Source organism: Lotus japonicus, chromosome 1 (assembly GCF_012489685.1).
Source record: "Lotus japonicus ecotype B-129 chromosome 1, LjGifu_v1.2".
Lineage (NCBI taxonomy): Eukaryota > Viridiplantae > Streptophyta > Magnoliopsida > Fabales > Fabaceae > Lotus > Lotus japonicus.
In genome coordinates, this window is record NC_080041.1 from 24,047,577 (window position 1) to 24,069,107 (window position 21,531).

At 37.4% G+C, this 21,531-nt stretch overlaps 3 protein-coding genes across 3 annotated transcripts in view; all 3 read left to right on the plus strand.

Moving 5' to 3' along the window:
- The window catches only part of LOC130730573 (zeatin O-glucosyltransferase-like), a 1,148-nt gene extending 182 nt beyond the window's left edge, over positions 1-966 (plus strand). Inside the window, 5 exon segments of the mRNA XM_057582622.1 lie at positions 56-110; positions 113-220; positions 223-297; positions 300-464; positions 467-966. Of these exon segments, the coding sequence (XP_057438605.1) occupies positions 56-110; positions 113-220; positions 223-297; positions 300-464; positions 467-750 (687 nt within the window). The 3' untranslated portion in view covers positions 751-966.
- Positions 967-9,348: 8,382 nt separating this feature from the next.
- Positions 9,349-11,152, plus strand: LOC130734208 (zeatin O-glucosyltransferase-like). Its single transcript, XM_057586557.1, has one exon. It carries the CDS (start codon positions 9,437-9,439, stop codon positions 10,862-10,864), a length of 1,428 nt encoding a protein of 475 aa, XP_057442540.1. The 5' UTR covers positions 9,349-9,436; the 3' UTR covers positions 10,865-11,152.
- An 8,435-nt stretch (positions 11,153-19,587) lies between these two features.
- On the plus strand, positions 19,588-21,279 carry LOC130730583 (zeatin O-glucosyltransferase-like). Its single transcript, XM_057582632.1, has one exon. The coding sequence runs from the start codon at positions 19,588-19,590 to the stop codon at positions 20,974-20,976; it is 1,389 nt and encodes a 462-aa protein (XP_057438615.1). The 3' UTR covers positions 20,977-21,279.
- Positions 21,280-21,531: the final 252 nt, after the last annotated feature.

Here is a 21,531-nt window from a genome sequence, read left to right on the forward strand (position 1 = left end):
AAGAGCAATTGAAAGTCCTTACATGAGTTTATATGGAAAACATCATTAATAATAGAAGCATTGGGCACTTGGGCCTTTCAACCCTCTAACCATTGAGAAGAAAAGTTCAAAGGAAGACACTTTGTCATGGAGTGGCTTGATAGACAAGAGCCAAAATCTGTTATATATGTATCTTTTGGGTCAACAACAACCTTTACAGAGGAGCAAATTGAACAGATAGCAATGGATTGGAGCAAAGCAAACACAAATTCATCTGGGTGCTGAGAGATGCTGATAAAGGAGACATCTTTGATGGAGATAAAGTAAAAGACATGGGCTTCCAAATGGGTTTGAAAAGAGAGTTGAAGGCATGGGGCTAGTTGTGAGAGACTGGGCACCCCAATTGGAAATTCTAAGTCATCCTTCAACAGGAGGGTTTATGAGTCATTGTGGATGGAACTCCTGCTTAGAGAGCATGTCCATGGGGTGCCAATAGCAGCATGGCCTATGCACTCTGACCAGCCAAGAAACAGTGTTTTGATAGCTGAAGTGGTAAAGGTTGGTTTGTTATTAAAAGATTGGGCTCAAAGAGATGAGTTGGTGACCACTTCAGTTATTGAGAATGCAGTGAGAAGGTTGATGGAAACAAAGGAAGGAGATGAGATGCGAGAGAGAGCAATGAACCTTAAAAAATCCATTCATAAGTCCATGGATGAAGGTGGAGTCTCTCGTACAGAAATGGAATCTTTCATTGCTCATATAACTAGATAGAATGATTTAATCACAAATTATTCTAGTATAAACTGTTAGAAATAAAATTAATTAGTGGTAATTAGAAAATAAAAAGCTGCATGTTACAAAAGATAATAGGTTATGGGTTACTAGCATTATGGAGCATTAGTATTGTTTAAGAGCTGTTATGTTTTGTTATGTAATCACTAGAATTTATCATTAGTATTATATCTATTTAGTTTTTTTAATTGATTAGTATGTCTATTTAGTATTTTAATTTAGTAATTATGTTGTTGTTATGGATTACTTATTATAAATATATTCCCAAGTCATGTGATAATTGTGAATAAAACCAAGCGGGATACCAGGTCTGTTACAATCTTTCTGAATTAAAGGAACAGGGGACCAAGTGGTGATGATAAAAACAGAGGGTGGGGGGCCAAGCGGTGATATAAAATAGAGGCTGTAACCAGCGGTCTTACATAACAAGGTTGGGGACCATGTCCTTACTGCCAAAACTTCTTTCATAGAGAATGGAGAAGAAAGAAGTCAAAGATAGGAGACTTCAAATTATTTAGAGTAGATTTTGTAGAGGACGTGGATGAGAGGCCAAGGAAGAGGGGAAATGAGATGGTGACAATTTGGCTTAATTGCAACTTTTGCTCCCCGACGTTTACCAATGTCACGATTTTGGTCCCCCACCTAATTTAATTACATGAATGGTCCCCAACGTTGTAGGTTGTGTGCAACGTTAGTCCTACCGTTTATTTCTTAATGGAGGAGGCTTATGTGGACGTCTAATTTGAGAGAAAAATGAGATCTGAAGAGAGAGGGAAGCACGTGAGTATCACGTGAACCTTATATAAACCCATTATACCCAAATCTGAAACCCTAGGAATCTAAATCGTGTTACCTTCTTCGTTCCAGAGAGGTCAGGGTTTGGGTATAATGGGTTCAGATAAGGGTCACGTGATACTCACGTGCTTCCCTCTCTTCTTATACCTCATTTCTCTCTCCAATTGGACGTCCACGTAAGCCTCTTCCTTTAACAAATAAACAGTAGGACTAACGTTGCACACGGCCTACAACGTCGGGGACCATCCATGTAATTAAATTAGGTGGGGGACCAAAATCGTGGTATTGATAAACGTCGGGGACCAAAGTTGCAATTAAGCCGTGACAATTTTAATGGTTGATGATAGGAGACTTCAATTATTTAGAGTAGATTTTTGTAGAACAAATGGAAGGAGGTATGCTAAATTTAATGCTAAGTGTTTCAATAAGTAAAAGGTTCATGAGAACATTCCTCTCATATAAAATTTGAAATTAAAGCTACAAAATCTCATCCAGAGCTAATCTTTTTTGGTGGGTAGCAACTCATGAGTGAACCTCATTAAAACCTCCTTAGAAAAAACCCAGTAGGAAAAATTCTAGGGGAGGAAAAAGAGTACTCAAACAAGAGCCAACACCAAGAAGAATGACTACTTAGCTCACAAACTTCCCACTACAGACCCTTGACTACGAACAAATAAAATAAATATAGTTTCTAATGGGCAAAGTTACCTTTGTGAATTACAAAAACAAAGCCCAGTAAGCTTTTCCTAATATGAGCTCGTCTTAAGCCCTTCACTGGTGACAAAGTCGTTCCCTTCTCACAACACAGGTGCAATTACCATCCTCAGACCTTTTTTAAGCATTGGAAAATGATTGACGTGAAGTTTTTAGTTCTTAAATATGCAACTTTGCTTTAAGAGTTCTTAATAATATAAAGGCTTAATACATCAGAAGACCCCTGTAATTGTAAAGGGAATCAAATCCAGGGCCTAGAAAATTTTTGCATCAAATTGGATCCCTGGAAATTTTTTTTTTTAATTCAATTAAGGCCAAAGTGTGTCAGCCTTCAATTTTATCCCAGTCATCAATTCCACGTGGCTTTTATTATTATTTTTAATTAGAAAAATAATAAAAAATTATTTTTAATTCCAACTCAATTAAATAATTAGAAAAAAAAATTTAAAAACTTAATAAATAACCTAATCTAATAATCCTTAACTAAACAAACTAATAATCTAACTAATAAACTAATCTAATAATCTAACCTAATCTAATCTAATAATCCCTATAACCAATTTCAATCTTCCCCAAATTAAACCCTAACTGAAGAGAGATTAAGAACACAGAGAAGTCTCCCCCTCTCTCCTAGCCGGCGGCCACCATCATCACCATAACCACCATCTCCATTTTCCCCTCTGAATCACACTAGCACTGGTCCTTTTCTTCCTAATCACCTTTGTCGTTCCTCTGTTTCTCATCTCCTCAAAGCAACACATCTATGTTAGAATCAAAGAAGGAATTCTGAGCTAGACTAAACCCAGAACCCACCCACCTCCACGCCACCCAGAACCTACCACCACCATCAACCAGAAACCCAGAAACCACCCACCACCATCACCAACCTCTTCACGCCACCCCAAACCCAGAACCCACCACTATCCCTCAGATCCATCGAATCACAAGAAGAGGAACGATGTTGCTTCCAAGCAGCGTTCCCTGAGGGCTTTGAGATCATCGGAACAGTAGGAATCAGAGAGAGGAAGAGCGTGATGGGGGCGACAGAAAAGGATGACGAACCCAGCAAACCCATTCACCACCGCAAGCCACCACAAGCCCAGGACGACCACATATGATTTATAGAGAGGGACATGAGGGGCGGTGGTGACAAGGAAGCAGCGGTGGAGCGCGACCTACACTGAGGGTTTGCAGGGTTGGGGGTGGGGGGTTGGGGTTTCGTTTGGGTTGAGTTGGGTTGGGTTGGGTTGGGGGTGGGGTGAGGTTGAGGGTGGGTATGGTGGGAGAGAAGGGAGGAAGATGAGAACTGAGAAGTTCAATCAGAATGATGAATGATGAATAAAAAATGATGAATAATTAATTAAATATTTTTTGAATAATTAAAAAATGAGTTGGAATTAAAAAATTAACTTTTAGAATTTTTCAATTAAAAAATAATTCCAAATTCCACGTGGAAAAGCTAAGTAGGCTAAAATTGAAGCCACTTCAGCATCAGACGCACTTTGTCCTTAATTGAATTAAAAAAAAATTTCTAGGGACCCAATTTGATGCAAAAATTTTCTAGGCCCTGGATTTGATTCCCTTTACAATTACAGGGACCTTCTGATGTATTAAGCCTAATATAAAATATTTTTTTCTCTCATTTGCTACTTTATGGTTTAAATACTCTAGAGGTCCATGAAATTGCCTTTCATACTAAAATAAGTCCCTCAATCTTTTTTTCCCATTCTGAATCCATGGAATTTTTTTTTAATCAGAATAAGTCCCAACTTGTGTTTCCAGCCTATGTGGCTCAATTTTTGCTGAGTCATTTATTCCACGTGACTTTTCTATTTTTTTTTTAAATACACATGGATTAAAAAAATAAAATTAAACATTTAAATTTAAAATTAAAATCTTATTAACCTAATTAACCCTAAATCTAATTAACCCTAAATCCCTAAAAAGATTTTTATTTTAAATGTAAATGTTTAAATTTAAAATTAAAATCTTATTAACCTAATTAACCCTAAATCTAATTAACCCTGAATCCCTAAAAAGATTTTAATTTTAAATTTAAATGTTTAATTTTATTTTTTTAATCCATGTGTATTTAAAAAAAAGGTGATCCTAATATGCATGTGCACCACTTTTAAAGTGGTGTAATTTTACACCACTTTTTTTAACCTACTATAACAGGTCAACATATCTTTTTTTAAAGAAATTTAATATATGACAAATTTTTAATGATATTTTTTCTTAAAAAAATAATGTGTTGACCTACTATACCCGGTCAAAGTAGGTGGTGTAAAATTACACCACTCTAAAAGTGGTGCATATTAGGGAGAACCTTAAAAAAAATAGAAAAGCCACGTGGAATAAATGACTCAGCAAAACTTGTGCCACATAGGCTGAAAACACGAGTAGAGATTTATTCTGATTATATTTTTTTCCAGGGGTTCGGAATCGGAAAAAAAAATTTCAGGGACTTATTTTCGTACGACAGACAATTTCAGGGACATCTAGAGTATTTAAGCCTTACTTTATTACTTTATGAGTTTAGTTTTATTACTTGTGAAAATAAAAAGTATGAATAATGTGATGTTGTTGAACCAGATGAATAGTGCTAAGAACTCAAAGTTAAGAACTTGTGGTTGGAGAGAAATATGCAAAAGTTGTTTAGAGCAACGCCAACGCAAGTTGCTTAACTTGGTTGTAGGACATAAACAACGTTGCTTATTTTTGTGTTCCCTGGGAGCTTGCTGAACTGGCGTTGCTAAAAGCTAAGCAACGTTGCTTAAATAAGGCCTATACAGTCTTAGAATACCACTTGTTCAGGTGCAAGATCAGTTCATTCATGTGTCCCTCCGCCTAGAAGCATGTCAGGAGTCACTCCTTGCCCGTGCCTCACTTCACCAACGATCACTCCTCGCCCTTGTCGGTTTCGGGTGTCACATGTCACCAGCTTCCGCTTGGTTCGTCCCCGAACCACACCGTACTACGAGAGGTTGGCTCTGATAGAATGGAGATAGGATAACAGCTATAAGACCCTTCCACCAAGAGAACGACCTAGTTACATTGTTGTTAAAATATAATATAAAATAATTCATGTAACCCTTATCGAACAGTTTAAGTTTTTGGATAATTGATTGCTTGACATGGTTATCAGAGCTTCTATGACCAAAAGGTCCAGAGTTGTGTCCATGCTACCCTCAATTCTTTTAATAAAAAGTTGAATTTAAACACATGGCAGGTGACCAAGTGCATTCTCCACGCTTTAAACCCACTGCTAGAAATGTGCTTATTACCTGCACATTTTTTGCCATTTTTTTCGCAAACGTTTCTCGCGAATTTTTCTGCGTTTTGGGTGTTTTTCTTGCGAATATATTTTCTGAAGAAATATTCGCAGGTAATCATTAAATTTCTTGCAAACTTCCTACAGACTGCTATTCGTAGCTATATCTGAATATTTGCTGCGAATTTATTTTTGACCGAAATGTATAGGAACATTTTCGCTACAGATTTCGCAACAAATGTTAAAATTTGATTGGGATTTTGGTACGGCTAAATACGTTGGAAAGTTTCTCAAAAAATATCGCAAGAAATCATAGAATTTTATATTCTAGCTATGCAATTTTCGCGAATCCATGATGATACATGTTACAATCACAAAATAAGGCCAACAATTAGAGAATAAAGAGTGTGGGGAGTGGGCACATCGCATATGAAGTTTCAACATTATTCACTCACCGTATGTTTGATTTGGCAATGAAGAAAGAAAAACAAAGAGGGAGGTGTTGTGTCCGCGGGGGTCACAAATTAAAATGGACACAACATGTTTTCGTATTGATAAAAAACGAAAGAGAGAAAAAACTTACCTTCTCCATCTGGGAACACACGGCTTCCCCCGTGAGAGCTTCGAGACCTTGTCTAGATTTTAGGTGTTTGTAATTTTTTTTCCATCCTAAATACAATTTCGGTTTTTAATTTTCAGAATGTTAAAAAACAGAGAATACATTTCAGAAACTAAACATTCCGTACATTTTGTAATAAAATGAGATGCAAGTAAATAACACAAGAAGGGGGGGTTGAATTGAATACTTTTAAAACACTTTTAAAACTTTAGTTTTCGAAAAGAATATTACTCCCTTCGTTCCAAAATATATTTTGTTTTAGGTTGTGCACATTGTTTAAGAACTCATTAATTGATAAATATTTTGACTGAAATATCCCTATTTAAAGTTGTGTTATATTAAGGAGAGAGAAATGTTATTATTGGTTAAGTGGATAGTGAGAGTTGTGATAGGTGAAAATTGGAGGTGGTAATAATATTAAATGTGGGTATATGAGGCAGAAAGAGAGAAAAAATGCATTGGTTTGCAAAACAACTTATATTTTGGAATATAGTGCAAATTCTAAAACAAATTACATTTTGAAACGGAGGGAGTAGTTCTGAAAAGCTTTTCGTAAACGGTTTAGTGTAGCGGAATAATAAACAGAGTTTAGCAGACGATCAGCACACACAAATTTATACTTGTTCACCCTAAACGATTTGGCTACGTCCAGTACTTGGCCACCGCCAAGATTTTCACTAGCAAGTTTCAAGGACTTCTCCAATACAAGTAATCTCAAGGACTTCTCCCACAAGTATTCTCACGGACTTCTCCAAGTATTCTACAGGACTCCTCCTACAAGTATTGTACAGGACTTCTCTTACAATCCTTTCAAGATCGTTTAGCTCTACAAGGTTTCTCTTCGTACAAGAGTAATGGTAGAGAACTTATAGCACTGGAACTCTAAGTGTTTTGATACATATTTGACTTTGGATCACTCAACGGTTCTAAGACTAAGAGAGCATTTGATGAAGAGATTCGATTCTTTAAGGTTGTTGGTTCTCTCTTTAACTTTGCAGAAAAGGTAGGTAAGTTTGACACTTGAGAAAGTTTCTACCTTGAGCTTTTGAAGCTTTGAATGCTTAGATGAATGTAGTAATGAATGCTTTGAGCTCTTGTTCTTTCAACTTTGATTCTCTTACAAATTCATTCTTCAAATTTGCCTTATATACTCGCTTGCTAGGGTTGTAGCCGTTGTGAGACAAATCCAACCATTGTTCTAGCTGTTGTAGTGTAAGATCTGTCCGTTGATTTAAATGGCTTCGGTTGGTAGATGCATTAAATGCATCCTACTGTTCAAGTCTATCCTTTAGCTGGAAAGGTGAGGTTTGTCAGCTAGTAGGTGACAATAGACTTGGGCTACTCTTTAGAAATGAGACAAAATGGAAGTCTGATGTTGACCTATTGTCCTTTTCTTTCGTTGGTCAGCGCACTTTAAGGAAAGAGAAAATTTTCACGTGATCTCCTTTTGAATCCTTAACAAATGGTTGAGTTCTGACTAAGTCTTTTGGCGCCTAGAATTTTGTCTTCAAACTTTCTGACTGATGAGCTGACATTGGACGGTCAGGAGCAAATTTGTCTTGACTTGAGTTGTAAATGTGTCAGACGGTCTTGCGAATTCTTAATCTTTTTCCTTTAGAGATGATTTGACGTTGAAGTACTTTATTAAATAAGAATATACCCTGCCCTGAAATTCAAATTAAATGAGAAGCTTAGTTTTCCATTAAAGTGCTTCTTGATAAAATTGTTATTCATCAAAATCATATTTTAAAAATGATATAATGCGTTTGAACTTAACATAAAATCCCAAAAATCATATGTTCTAATTTATCTTCTGAGTTTTAATTTCCAGAACAGTAAGTTACAATACATTTTTAGTTTTCATAAGAAATGTAACTTAAATGGGATAGTTTTCTTTTTTTGGTAAGCGCTTATGTGGGATAGTATATATAACTTTACTACTTTAGAGTGAGGTGAGAAATTGAGTTTCTTTGCTTGAGAAATTGAACCTCCTAATCTAATCTTAGGGCTCGTTTGACACACAATATTAAGCATGATAGTATAAGCTTAAACAATACATTATAGACTTATCAATTGTTTGGTGCTAACATTGTATTGTATAAGCTTATACATCAATACACTCTTATACATTAAAATGATGGATTATTTAATTCACCATATAGATTATGGATAAGGCATGATAAGAGTTTGATGTATAACCCATTACCACAACCCTCCACCATCGCCACCACACCACCCTCCACCATTACAACCACCACCGCCCTCCACCACCACCACCGCACCTCCGGCACCACCACTACAACCGCCGCCGCCACAACCACTGCCACCAACATTATTGTCTACATCACTATCGCTACTGCCACCGCTGTCACCACCACCCACCACTACCTCCACCATCATCACCATCACCTTCCACCACCACCACCATCATCGCTTCCACCACCTCAACCACCATTGTCATCGTTGCTACCACTACATATCGCCATGACCGAACACCACCACTATCGCCACAACCACCTCCCTTCGCCGCCGCCACCGCCACCACCATCACTTACAGCACCGTCGCTGCTGCTACCACCCTAACCACCACTCAACATCACCACTGCCACCTCTACAACCACCACCGGCCTCCATCACCGCCATCGCCATTATCACAAACACTTTGGCCGCTACTGCCATCTTTGCTACCCACTAACACCATTTTCATTTTTATAATAAATATCATTATTCAAAATTTCTCAGAACATAAGTTTATATTAATTTAAACGAAATGATAAGTTATACAATGCGTCACCAAACGCTGTATAATATTAAAATTTTACTTGTTCTAATACTATCAAACCTTATACTATCGGGTTTTATACTATACAACATACCAAACGAACCCCTAATTTAGATTGGATTTGAACCACTAGATCCAAGAGCAGCTTGATAATAGCTAATAAGTCTGAACATATGCGTACAGATCACATGCCATTCAGCTCCACCGCCGACACTTTCCATTTTTATCCTTCCACGAGGTCTCTTTTCGGACGCTAAAAACAAGAGAGAAATTTATAAAACTCCAGTTTCTCGAATCTCTGGCCTACTTTCTAGTATAAAAATATAAAATGAAAGATAATATGAACCAAGCATTTTTCAACGTTCACGTGTTCATCTACTAAGTTTCAAAAAAAAAAAAAAAAAGTTCATCTACTATATATATAAAAATCCAAGACACTAGGCAAATAGTACGTAACCAAATCAAGTTCCAAAGTTCCACAATGACTTCTAGCCACCAAAGTTCGCCAGGAAAAGTCCATGGCAGCAGCAGCAGCCGCTTTGATGAACACCAAGTGGTGGTGGTTATGGTACCTTTCCCTGCACAAGGACATCTCACTCCACTCCTACACTTTTCACGTCTAATCCTGTCACACAACATACCTGTTCATTATGTTGGCACAGCCACACACAATCGTCAAGCCACACTTCGTGTCCAAGGTTGGGACCCAAACTCCATTTCAAACATCCATTTCCATGACTTTGAAGCTCCTCCCTTTGCTTCCCCACCTCCCAACCCAAATGCAGAAACCAAGTTCCCATCTCACTTGATTCCTTCCTTTGAGGCCACTTCACATCTTCGTGCGCCTTTGGCAGCACTTCTCCAATCCCTTTCATATGTGGCTAGAAGGGTCATAGTGATTCATGACGCCATATTGGCGTCCGTGGTTCAGGATACCAAAAACATAGCAAATGTTGAGAGGTACACATTTCACAGTTGTTCTGCCTTTATGGTTTTCTTACACTCTTGGGATAAAATGGGAAAACCGCAACTAGAAGGCTCACATATCCCACAAGTTCCTTCTCTTGAAGGATGCTTCCCTATTCAATTCATGGATTTCATTACTGAACAAAGTGAATTCATGGAATTCACTGCTGGACACATTTACAACACAACCAGAGCAATTGAAAGTCCTTACATGGAGTTTATGGAAAACATCATTGGTAGCAAGAAGCATTGGGCACTTGGGCCCTTCAACCCTTTAACCATTGAGAGCAAAAACTCAAAGGGAAGGCACTTCATCATGGAGTGGCTTGATAGACAAGAGGTGAGATCTGTTATATATGTATCTTTTGGGTCAACAACAACCTTCACAGAGGAGCAAATTGAGCAGATGGCAAATGGATTGGAGCAAAGCAAGCACAAATTCATCTGGGTGCTGAGAGATGCTGATAAAGGAGACATCTTTGATGGAGATAAAGTAAAAGAACATGGGCTTCCAAATGGGTTTGAAAAGAGAGTTGAAGGCATGGGGCTAGTTGTGAGAGACTGGGCACCCCAATTGGAAATTCTAAGTCATCCTTCAACAGGAGGGTTTATGAGTCATTGTGGATGGAACTCCTGCTTAGAGAGCATGTCCATGGGGGTGCCAATAGCAGCATGGCCTATGCACTCTGACCAGCCAAGAAACAGTGTTTTGATAGCTGAAGTGGTAAAGGTTGGTTTGTTATTAAAAGATTGGGCTCAAAGAGATGAGTTGGTGACCACTTCAGTTATTGAGAATGCAGTGAGAAGGTTGATGGAAACAAAGGAAGGAGATGAGATGCGAGAGAGAGCAATGAACCTTAAAAAATCCATTCATAAGTCCATGGATGAAGGTGGAGTCTCTCGTACAGAAATGGAATCTTTCATTGCTCATATAACTAGATAGAATGATTTAATCACAAATTATTCTAGTATAAACTGTTAGAAATAAAATTAATTAGTGGTAATTAGAAAATAAAAAGCTGCATGTTACAAAAGATAATAGGTTATGGGTTACTAGCATTATGGAGCATTAGTATTGTTTAAGAGCTGTTATGTTTTGTTATGTAATCACTAGAATTTATCATTAGTATTATATCTATTTAGTTTTTTTAATTGATTAGTATTATGTCTATTTAGTATTTTTAATTTAGTAATTATGTTGTTGTTATGGATTACTTTATTATAAATATATTCCCAAGTCATGTGATAATTGTGAATAAAACCAAGCGGGATACCAGGTCTGTTACAATCTTTCTGAATTAAAGGAACAGGGGACCAAGTGGTGATGATAAAACAGAGGGTGGGGGGCCAAGCGGTGATATAAAATAGAGGCTGGTAACCAGCGGTCTTACATAACAGAGGTTGGGGACCATGTCCTTACTGCCAAAACTTCTTTCATAGAGAATGGAGAAGAAAGAAGTCAAAGATAGGAGACTTCAATTATTTAGAGTAGATTTTTGTAGAGGACGGGGATGATGAGGCCAAGGAAGAGGGGAAGATGAGATGGTGACAATTTGGCTTAATTGCAACTTTGCTCCCCGACGTTTACCAATGTCACGATTTTGGTCCCCCACCTAATTTAATTACATGAATGGTCCCCAACGTTGTAGGTTGTGTGCAACGTTAGTCCTACCGTTTATTTCTTAATGGAGGAGGCTTATGTGGACGTCTAATTTGAGAGAAAAATGAGATCTGAAGAGAGAGGGAAGCACGTGAGTATCACGTGAACCTTATATAAACCCATTATACCCAAATCTGAAACCCTAGGAATCTAAATCGTGTTACCTTCTTCGTTCCAGAGAGGTCAGGGGTTTGGGTATAATGGGTTCAGATAAGGGTCACGTGATACTCACGTGCTTCCCTCTCTTCTTATACCTCATTTCTCTCTCCAATTGGACGTCCACGTAAGTCTCTTCCATTAACAAATAAACAGTAGGACTAACGTTGCACACGGCCTACAACGTCGGGGACCATCCATGTAATTAAATTAGGTGGGGGACCAAAATCGTGGTATTGATAAACGTCGGGGACCAAAGTTGCAATTAAGCCGTGACAATTTTAATGGTTGATGATAGGAGACTTCAATTATTTAGAGTAGATTTTTGTAGAACAAATGGAAGGAGGTATGCTAAATTTAATGCTAAGTGTTTCAATAAGTAAAAGGTTCATGAGAACATTCCTCTCATATAAAATTTGAAATTAAAGCTACAAAATCTCATCCAGAGCTAATCTTTTTTGGTGGGTAGCAACTCATGAGTGAACCTCATTAAAACCTCCTTAGAAAAAACCCAGTAGGAAAAATTCTAGGGGAGGAAAAAGAGTACTCAAACAAGAGCCAACACCAAGAAGAATGACTACTTAGCTCACAAACTTCCCACTACAGACCCTTGACTACGAACAAATAAAATAAATATAGTTTCTAATGGGCAAAGTTACCTTTGTGAATTACAAAAACAAAGCCCAGTAAGCTTTTCCTAATATGAGCTCGTCTTAAGCCCTTCACTGGTGACAAAGTCGTTCCCTTCTCACAACACAGGTGCAATTACCATCCTCAGACCTTTTTTAAGCATTGGAAAATGATTGACGTGAAGTTTTTAGTTCTTAAATATGCAACTTTGCTTTAAGAGTTCTTAATAATATAAAGGCTTAATACATCAGAAGACCCCTGTAATTGTAAAGGGAATCAAATCCAGGGCCTAGAAAATTTTTGCATCAAATTGGATCCCTGGAAATTTTTTTTTTTTAATTCAATTAAGGCCAAAGTGTGTCAGCCTTCAATTTTATCCCAGTCATCAATTCCACGTGGCTTTTATTATTATTTTTAATTAGAAAAATAATAAAAAATTATTTTTAATTCCAACTCAATTAAATAATTAGAAAAAAAAATTTAAAAACTTAATAAATAACCTAATCTAATAATCCTTAACTAAACAAACTAATAATCTAACTAATAAACTAATCTAATAATCTAACCTAATCTAATCTAATAATCCCTATAACCAATTTCAATCTTCCCCAAATTAAACCCTAACTGAAGAGAGATTAAGAACACAGAGAAGTCTCCCCCTCTCTCCTAGCCGGCGGCCACCATCATCACCATAACCACCATCTCCATTTTCCCCTCTGAATCACACTAGCACTGGTCCTTTTCTTCCTAATCACCTTTGTCGTTCCTCTGTTTCTCATCTCCTCAAAGCAACACATCTATGTTAGAATCAAAGAAGGAATTCTGAGCTAGACTAAACCCAGAACCCACCCACCTCCACGCCACCCAGAACCTACCACCACCATCAACCAGAAACCCAGAAACCACCCACCACCATCACCAACCTCTTCACGCCACCCCAAACCCAGAACCCACCACTATCCCTCAGATCCATCGAATCACAAGAAGAGGAACGATGTTGCTTCCAAGCAGCGTTCCCTGAGGGCTTTGAGATCATCGGAACAGTAGGAATCAGAGAGAGGAAGAGCGTGATGGGGGCGACAGAAAAGGATGACGAACCCAGCAAACCCATTCACCACCGCAAGTCACCACAAGCCCAGGACGACCACATATGATTTATAGAGAGGGACATGAGGGGCGGTGGTGACAAGGAAGCAGCGGTGGAGCGCGACCTACACTGAGGGTTTGCAGGGTTGGGGGTGGGGGGTTGGGGTTTCGTTTGGGTTGAGTTGGGTTGGGTTGGGTTGGGGGTGGGGTGAGGTTGAGGGTGGGTATGGTGGGAGAGAAGGGAGGAAGATGAGAACTGAGAAGTTCAATCAGAATGATGAATGATGAATAAAAAATGATGAATAATTAATTAAATATTTTTTGAATAATTAAAAAATGAGTTGGAATTAAAAAATTAACTTTTAGAATTTTTCAATTAAAAAATAATTCCAAATGCCACGTGGAAAAGCTAAGTAGGCTAAAATTGAAGCCACTTCAGCATCAGACGCACTTTGTCCTTAATTGAATTAAAAAAAAATTTCTAGGGACCCAATTTGATGCAAAAATTTTCTAGGCCCTGGATTTGATTCCCTTTACAATTACAGGGACCTTCTGATGTATTAAGCCTAATATAAAATATTTTTTTCTCTCATTTGCTACTTTATGGTTTAAATACTCTAGAGGTCCATGAAATTGTCTTTCATACTAAAATAAGTCCCTCAATCTTTTTTTCCCATTCTGAATCCATGGAATTTTTTTTTAATCAGAATAAGTCCCAACTTGTGTTTCCAGCCTATGTGGCTCAATTTTTGCTGAGTCATTTATTCCACGTGACTTTTCTATTTTTTTTTTAAATACACATGGATTAAAAAAATAAAATTAAACATTTAAATTTAAAATTAAAATCTTATTAACCTAATTAACCCTAAATCTAATTAACCCTAAATCCCTAAAAAGATTTTTATTTTAAATGTAAATGTTTAAATTTAAAATTAAAATCTTATTAACCTAATTAACCCTAAATCTAATTAACCCTGAATCCCTAAAAAGATTTTAATTTTAAATTTAAATGTTTAATTTTATTTTTTTAATCCATGTGTATTTAAAAAAAAGGTGATCCTAATATGCATGTGCACCACTTTTAAAGTGGTGTAATTTTACACCACTTTTTTTAACCTACTATAACAGGTCAACATATCTTTTTTTAAAGAAATTTAATATATGACAAATTTTTAATGATATTTTTTCTTAAAAAAATAATGTGTTGACCTACTATACCCGGTCAAAGTAGGTGGTGTAAAATTACACCACTCTAAAAGTGGTGCATATTAGGGAGAACCTTAAAAAAAATAGAAAAGCCACGTGGAATAAATGACTCAGCAAAACTTGTGCCACATAGGCTGAAAACACGAGTAGAGATTTATTCTGATTATATTTTTTTCCAGGGGTTCGGAATCGGAAAAAAAAATTTCAGGGACTTATTTTCGTACGACAGACAATTTCAGGGACATCCAGAGTATTTAAGCCTTACTTTATTACTTTATGAGTTTAGTTTTATTACTTGTGAAAATAAAAAGTATGAATAATGTGATGTTGTTGAACCAGATGAATAGTGCTAAGAACTCAAAGTTAAGAACTTGTGGTTGGAGAGAAATATGCAAAAGTTGTTTAGAGCAACGCCAACGCAAGTTGCTTAACTTGGTTGTAGGACATAAACAACGTTGCTTATTTTTGTGTTCCCTGGGAGCTTGCTGAACTGGCGTTGCTAAAAGCTAAGCAACGTTGCTTAAATAAGGCCTATACAGTCTTAGAATACCACTTGTTCAGGTGCAAGATCAGTTCATTCATGTGTCCCTCCGCCTAGAAGCATGTCAGGAGTCACTCCTTGCCCGTGCCTCACTTCACCAACGATCACTCCTCGCCCTTGTCGGTTTCGGGTGTCACATGTCACCAGCTTCCGCTTGGTTCGTCCCCGAACCACACCGTACTAAGAGAGGTTGGCTCTGATAGAATGGAGATAGGATAACAGCTATAAGACCCTTCCACCAAGAGAACGACCTAGTTACATTGTTGTTAAAATATAATATAAAATAATTCATGTAACCCTTATCGAACAGTTTAAGTTTTTGGATAATTGATTGCTTGACATGGTTATCAGAGCTTCTATGACCAAAAGGTCCAGAGTTGTGTCCATGCTACCCTCAATTCTTTTAATAAAAAGTTGAATTTAAACACATGGCAGGTGACCAAGTGCATTCTCCACGCTTTAAACCCACTGCTAGAAATGTGCTTATTACCTGCACATTTTTTGCCATTTTTTTCGCAAACGTTTCTCGCGAATTTTTCTGCGTTTTGGGTGTTTTTCTTGCGAATATATTTTCTGAAGAAATATTCGCAGGTAATCATTAAATTTCTTGCAAACTTCCTACAGACTGCTATTCGTAGCTATATCTGAATATTTGCTGCGAATTTATTTTTGACCGAAATGTATAGGAACATTTTCGCTACAGATTTCGCAACAAATGTTAAAATTTGATTGGGATTTTGGTACGGCTAAATACGTTGGAAAGTTTCTCAAAAAATATCGCAAGAAATCATAGAATTTTATATTCTAGCTATGCAATTTTCGCGAATCCATGATGATACATGTTACAATCACAAAATAAGGCCAACAATTAGAGAATAAAGAGTGTGGGGAGTGGGCACATCGCATATGAAGTTTCAACATTATTCACTCACCGTATGTTTGATTTGGCAATGAAGAAAGAAAAACAAAGAGGGAGGTGTTGTGTCCGCGGGGGTCACAAATTAAAATGGACACAACATGTTTTCGTATTGATAAAAAACGAAAGAGAGAAAAAACTTACCTTCTCCATCTGGGAACACACGGCTTCCCCCGTGAGAGCTTCGAGACCTTGTCTAGATTTTAGGTGTTTGTAATTTTTTTTCCATCCTAAATACAATTTCGGTTTTTAATTTTCAGAATGTTAAAAAACAGAGAATACATTTCAGAAACTAAACATTCCGTACATTTTGTAATAAAATGAGATGCAAGTAAATAACACAAGAAGGGGGGTTGAATTGAATACTTTTAAAACACTTTTAAAACTTTAGTTTTCGAAAAGAATATTACTCCCTTCGTTCCAAAATATATTTTGTTTTAGGTTGTGCACATTGTTTAAGAACTCATTAATTGATAAATATTTTGACTGAAATATCCCTATTTAAAGTTGTGTTATATTAAGGAGAGAGAAATGTTATTATTGGTTAAGTGGATAGTGAGAGTTGTGATAGGTGAAAATTGGAGGTGGTAATAATATTAAATGTGGGTATATGAGGCAGAAAGAGAGAAAAAATGCATTGGTTTGCAAAACAACTTATATTTTGGAATATAGTGCAAATTCTAAAACAAATTACATTTTGAAACGGAGGGAGTAGTTCTGAAAAGCTTTTCGTAAACGGTTTAGTGTAGCGGAATAATAAACAGAGTTTAGCAGACGATCAGCACACACAAATTTATACTTGTTCACCCTAAACGATTTGGCTACGTCCAGTACTTGGCCACCGCCAAGATTTTCACTAGCAAGTTTCAAGGACTTCTCCAATACAAGTAATCTCAAGGACTTCTCCCACAAGTATTCTCACGGACTTCTCCAAGTATTCTACAGGACTCCTCCTACAAGTATTGTACAGGACTTCTCTTACAATCCTTTCAAGATCGTTTAGCTCTACAAGGTTTCTCTTCGTACAAGAGTAATGGTAGAGAACTTATAGCACTGGAACTCTAAGTGTTTTGATACATATTTGACTTTGGATCACTCAACGGTTCTAAGACTAAGAGAGCATTTGATGAAGAGATTCGATTCTTTAAGGTTGTTGGTTCTCTCTTTAACTTTGCAGAAAAGGTAGGTAAGTTTGACACTTGAGAAAGTTTCTACCTTGAGCTTTTGAAGCTTTGAATGCTTAGATGAATGTAGTAATGAATGCTTTGAGCTCTTGTTCTTTCAACTTTGATTCTCTTACAAATTCATTCTTCAAATTTGCCTTATATACTCGCTTGCTAGGGTTGTAGCCGTTGTGAGACAAATCCAACCATTGTTCTAGCTGTTGTAGTGTAAGATCTGTCCGTTGATTTAAATGGCTTCGGTTGGTAGATGCATTAAATGCATCCTACTGTTCAAGTCTATCCTTTAGCTGGAAAGGTGAGGTTTGTCAGCTAGTAGGTGACAATAGACTTGGGCTACTCTTTAGAAATGAGACAAAATGGAAGTCTGATGTTGACCTATTGTCCTTTTCTTTCGTTGGTCAGCGCACTTTAAGGAAAGAGAAAATTTTCACGTGATCTCCTTTTGAATCCTTAACAAATGGTTGAGTTCTGACTAAGTCTTTTGGCGCCTAGAATTTTGTCTTCAAACTTTCTGACTGATGAGCTGACATTGGACGGTCAGGAGCAAATTTGTCTTGACTTGAGTTGTAAATGTGTCAGACGGTCTTGCGAATTCTTAATCTTTTTCCTTTAGAGATGATTTGACGTTGAAGTACTTTATTAAATAAGAATATACCCTGCCCTGAAATTCAAATTAAATGAGAAGCTTAGTTTTCCATTAAAGTGCTTCTTGATAAAATTGTTATTCATCAAAATCATATTTTAAAAATGATATAATGCGTTTGAACTTAACATAAAATCCCAAAAATCATATGTTCTAATTTATCTTCTGAGTTTTAATTTCCAGAACAGTAAGTTACAATACATTTTTAGTTTTCATAAGAAATGTAACTTAAATGGGATAGTTTTCTTTTTTTGGTAAGCGCTTATGTGGGATAGTATATATAACTTTACTACTTTAGAGTGAGGTGAGAAATTGAGTTTCTTTGCTTGAGAAATTGAACCTCCTAATCTAATCTTAGGGCTCGTTTGACACACAATATTAAGCATGATAGTATAAGCTTAAACAATACATTATAGACTTATCAATTGTTTGGTGCTAACATTGTATTGTATAAGCTTATACATCAATACACTCTTATACATTAAAATGATGGATTATTTAATTCACCATATAGATTATGGATAAGGCATGATAAGAGTTTGATGTATAACCCATTACCACAACCCTCCACCATCGCCACCACACCACCCTCCACCATTACAACCACCACCGCCCTCCACCACCACCACCGCACCTCCGGCACCACCACTACAACCGCCGCGCCACAACCACTGCCACCAACATTATTGTCTACATCACTATCGCTACTGCCACCGCTGTCACCACCACCCACCACTACCTCCACATCATCACCATCACCTTCCACCACCACCACCATCATCGCTTCCACCACCTCAACCACCATTGTCATCGTTGCTACCACTACATATCGCCATGACCGACACCACCACTATCGCCACAACCACCTCCCTTCGCCGCCGCCACCGCCACCACCATCACTTACAGCACCGTCGCTGCTGCTACCACCCTAACCACCACTCAACATCACCACTGCCACCTCTACAACCACCACCGGCCCCATCACCGCCATCGCCATTATCACAAAACACTTTGGCCCGCTACTGCCATCTTTGCTACCCACTAACACCATTTTCATTTTTATAATAAATATCATTATTCAAAATTTCTCAGAACATAAGTTTATATTAATTTAAACGAAATGATAATTATACAATGCGTCACCAAACGCTGTATAATATTAAAAATTTTACTTGTTCTAATACTATCAAACCTTATACTATCGGGTTTTATACTATACAACATACCAAACGAACCCCTAATTTAGATTGGATTTGAACCACTAGATCCAAGAGCAGCTTGATAATAGCTAATAAGTCTGAACATATGCGTACAGATCACATGCCATTCAGCTCCACCGCCGACACTTCCATTTTTATCCTTCCACGAGGTCTCTTTTCGGACGCTAAAAACAAGAGAGAATTATAAAACTCCAGTTTCTCGAATCTCTGGCCTACTTTCTAGTATAAAAATATAAAATGAAAGATAATATGAACCAAGCATTTTTCAACGTTCACGTGTCATCTACTAAGTTCAAAAAAAAAAAAAAAAAAGTTCATCTACTATATATATAAAAATCCAAGACACTAGCAAATAGTAGTAACCAAATCAAGTTCCAAAGTTCCACAATGACTTCTAGCCACCAAAGTTCGCCAGGAAAAGTCCATGGCAGCAGCAGCAGCCGCTTTGATGAACACCAATGGTGGGGTTATGGTACCTTTCCCTGCACAAGGACATCTCACTCCACTCCTACACTTTTCACGTCTAATCCTGTCACACAACATACCTGTTCATTATGTTGGCACAGCCACACACAATCGTCAAGCCACACTTCGTGTCCAAGGTTGGGACCCAAACTCCATTTCAAACATCCATTTCCATGACTTTGAAGCTCCTCCCTTTGCTTCCCCACCTCCCAACCCAAATGCAGAAACCAAGTTCCCATCTCACTTGATTCCTTCCTTTGAGGCCACTTCACATCTTCGTGCGCCTTTGGCAGCACTTCTCCAATCCCTTTCATATGTGGCTAGAAGGGTCATAGTGATTCATGACGCCATATTGGCGTCCGTGGTTCAGGATACCAAAAACATAGCAAATGTTGAGAGGTACACATTTCACAGTTGTTCTGCCTTTATGGTTTTCTTACACTCTTGGGATAAAATGGGAAAACCGCAACTAGAAGGCTCACATATCCCACAAGTTCCTTCTCTTGAAGGATGCTTCCCTATTCAATTCATGGATTTCATTACTGAACAAAGTGAATTCATGGAATTCACTGCTGGACACATTTACAACACAACCAGAGCAATTGAAAGTCCTTACATGGAGTTTATGGAAAACATCATTGGTAGCAAGAAGCATTGGGCACTTGGGCCCTTCAACCCTTTAACCATTGAGAGCAAAAACTCAAAGGGAAGGCACTTCATCATGGAGTGGCTTGATAGACAAGAGGTGAGATCTGTTATATATGTATCTTTTGGGTCAACAACAACCTTCACAGAGGAGCAAATTGAGCAGATGGCAAATGGATTGGAGCAAAGCAAGCAAAAATTCATCTGGGTGTTGAGAGATGCTGATAAAGGTGACATCTTTGATAGAGTTAAAGTAAAAGAACATGACCTTCCTAAAGAGTATGAAAAGAGAGTTGAAGGCATGGGGCTAGTTGTGAGAGACTGGGTACCCCAGTTGGAAATTCTAAGTCATCCTTCAACAGGAGGGTTTATGTGTCACTGTGGATGGAACTCCTGCATAGAGAGCATGTCCATGGGGGTGCCAATAGCAGCATGGCCTATGCACTCTGACCAGCCAAGAAATAGTGTTTTGATAACTGAAGTGCTGAAGGTTGGTTTGGTAGTGCAGGATTGGGCTCAAAGAGATGAGTTGGTGACCGCTTCAGTTATTGAGAATGCAGTGAGAAGGTTGATGAAAACAAAGGAAGGAGATGAGATGCGAGAGAGAGCAATGAACCTTAAAAATGCCATCCATAGGTCCATGGATGAAGGTGGAGTCTCTCGTAAGGAAATTGATTCTTTCATTGCACATATAACTAGATAGTATGATTTAATCATACATTCTTGAAGTATACACTATAAGAAATAAAATTAATTAGTGGTAATTGAAAAATAAAAGACTCCATTTTATAAAAATATCATGTCATGAATTACTAGCATTAGGGAAGGACATTAGTTTTACTTAATGGTTGTTATGTTTTATTATGTCCACTATGATTTATCTCAAGCATATGTCTATTTAGTATTTTTAATTTAGTAGTTATGTTGTTGGTATGGCTTACTTTATTACAAACAAATGACCAACTTATGTAATAGTTTTGGCAAATAATTATTTTCTCTACTTCCATATTTTTTTTCAACAAACTGGCATCAGAGCTTAAGTTCTAAGGTAAGAGATGGCAAATAATATTGCCTTGAGTATGTTTCAATTCTCTCGTTTTACCAATGAGAATTATAATAATGGCAAATTCTGTGGTACCCTGAAATTTTTTTGGATACAGTACGCCGACTAGATGAAAAATGTGAAATTGAATGGCAGAGAAACAGAGAAGATTAGATCTTTTAACTTTTCTTGAAATCTTAGACGTCATGCCAGTTG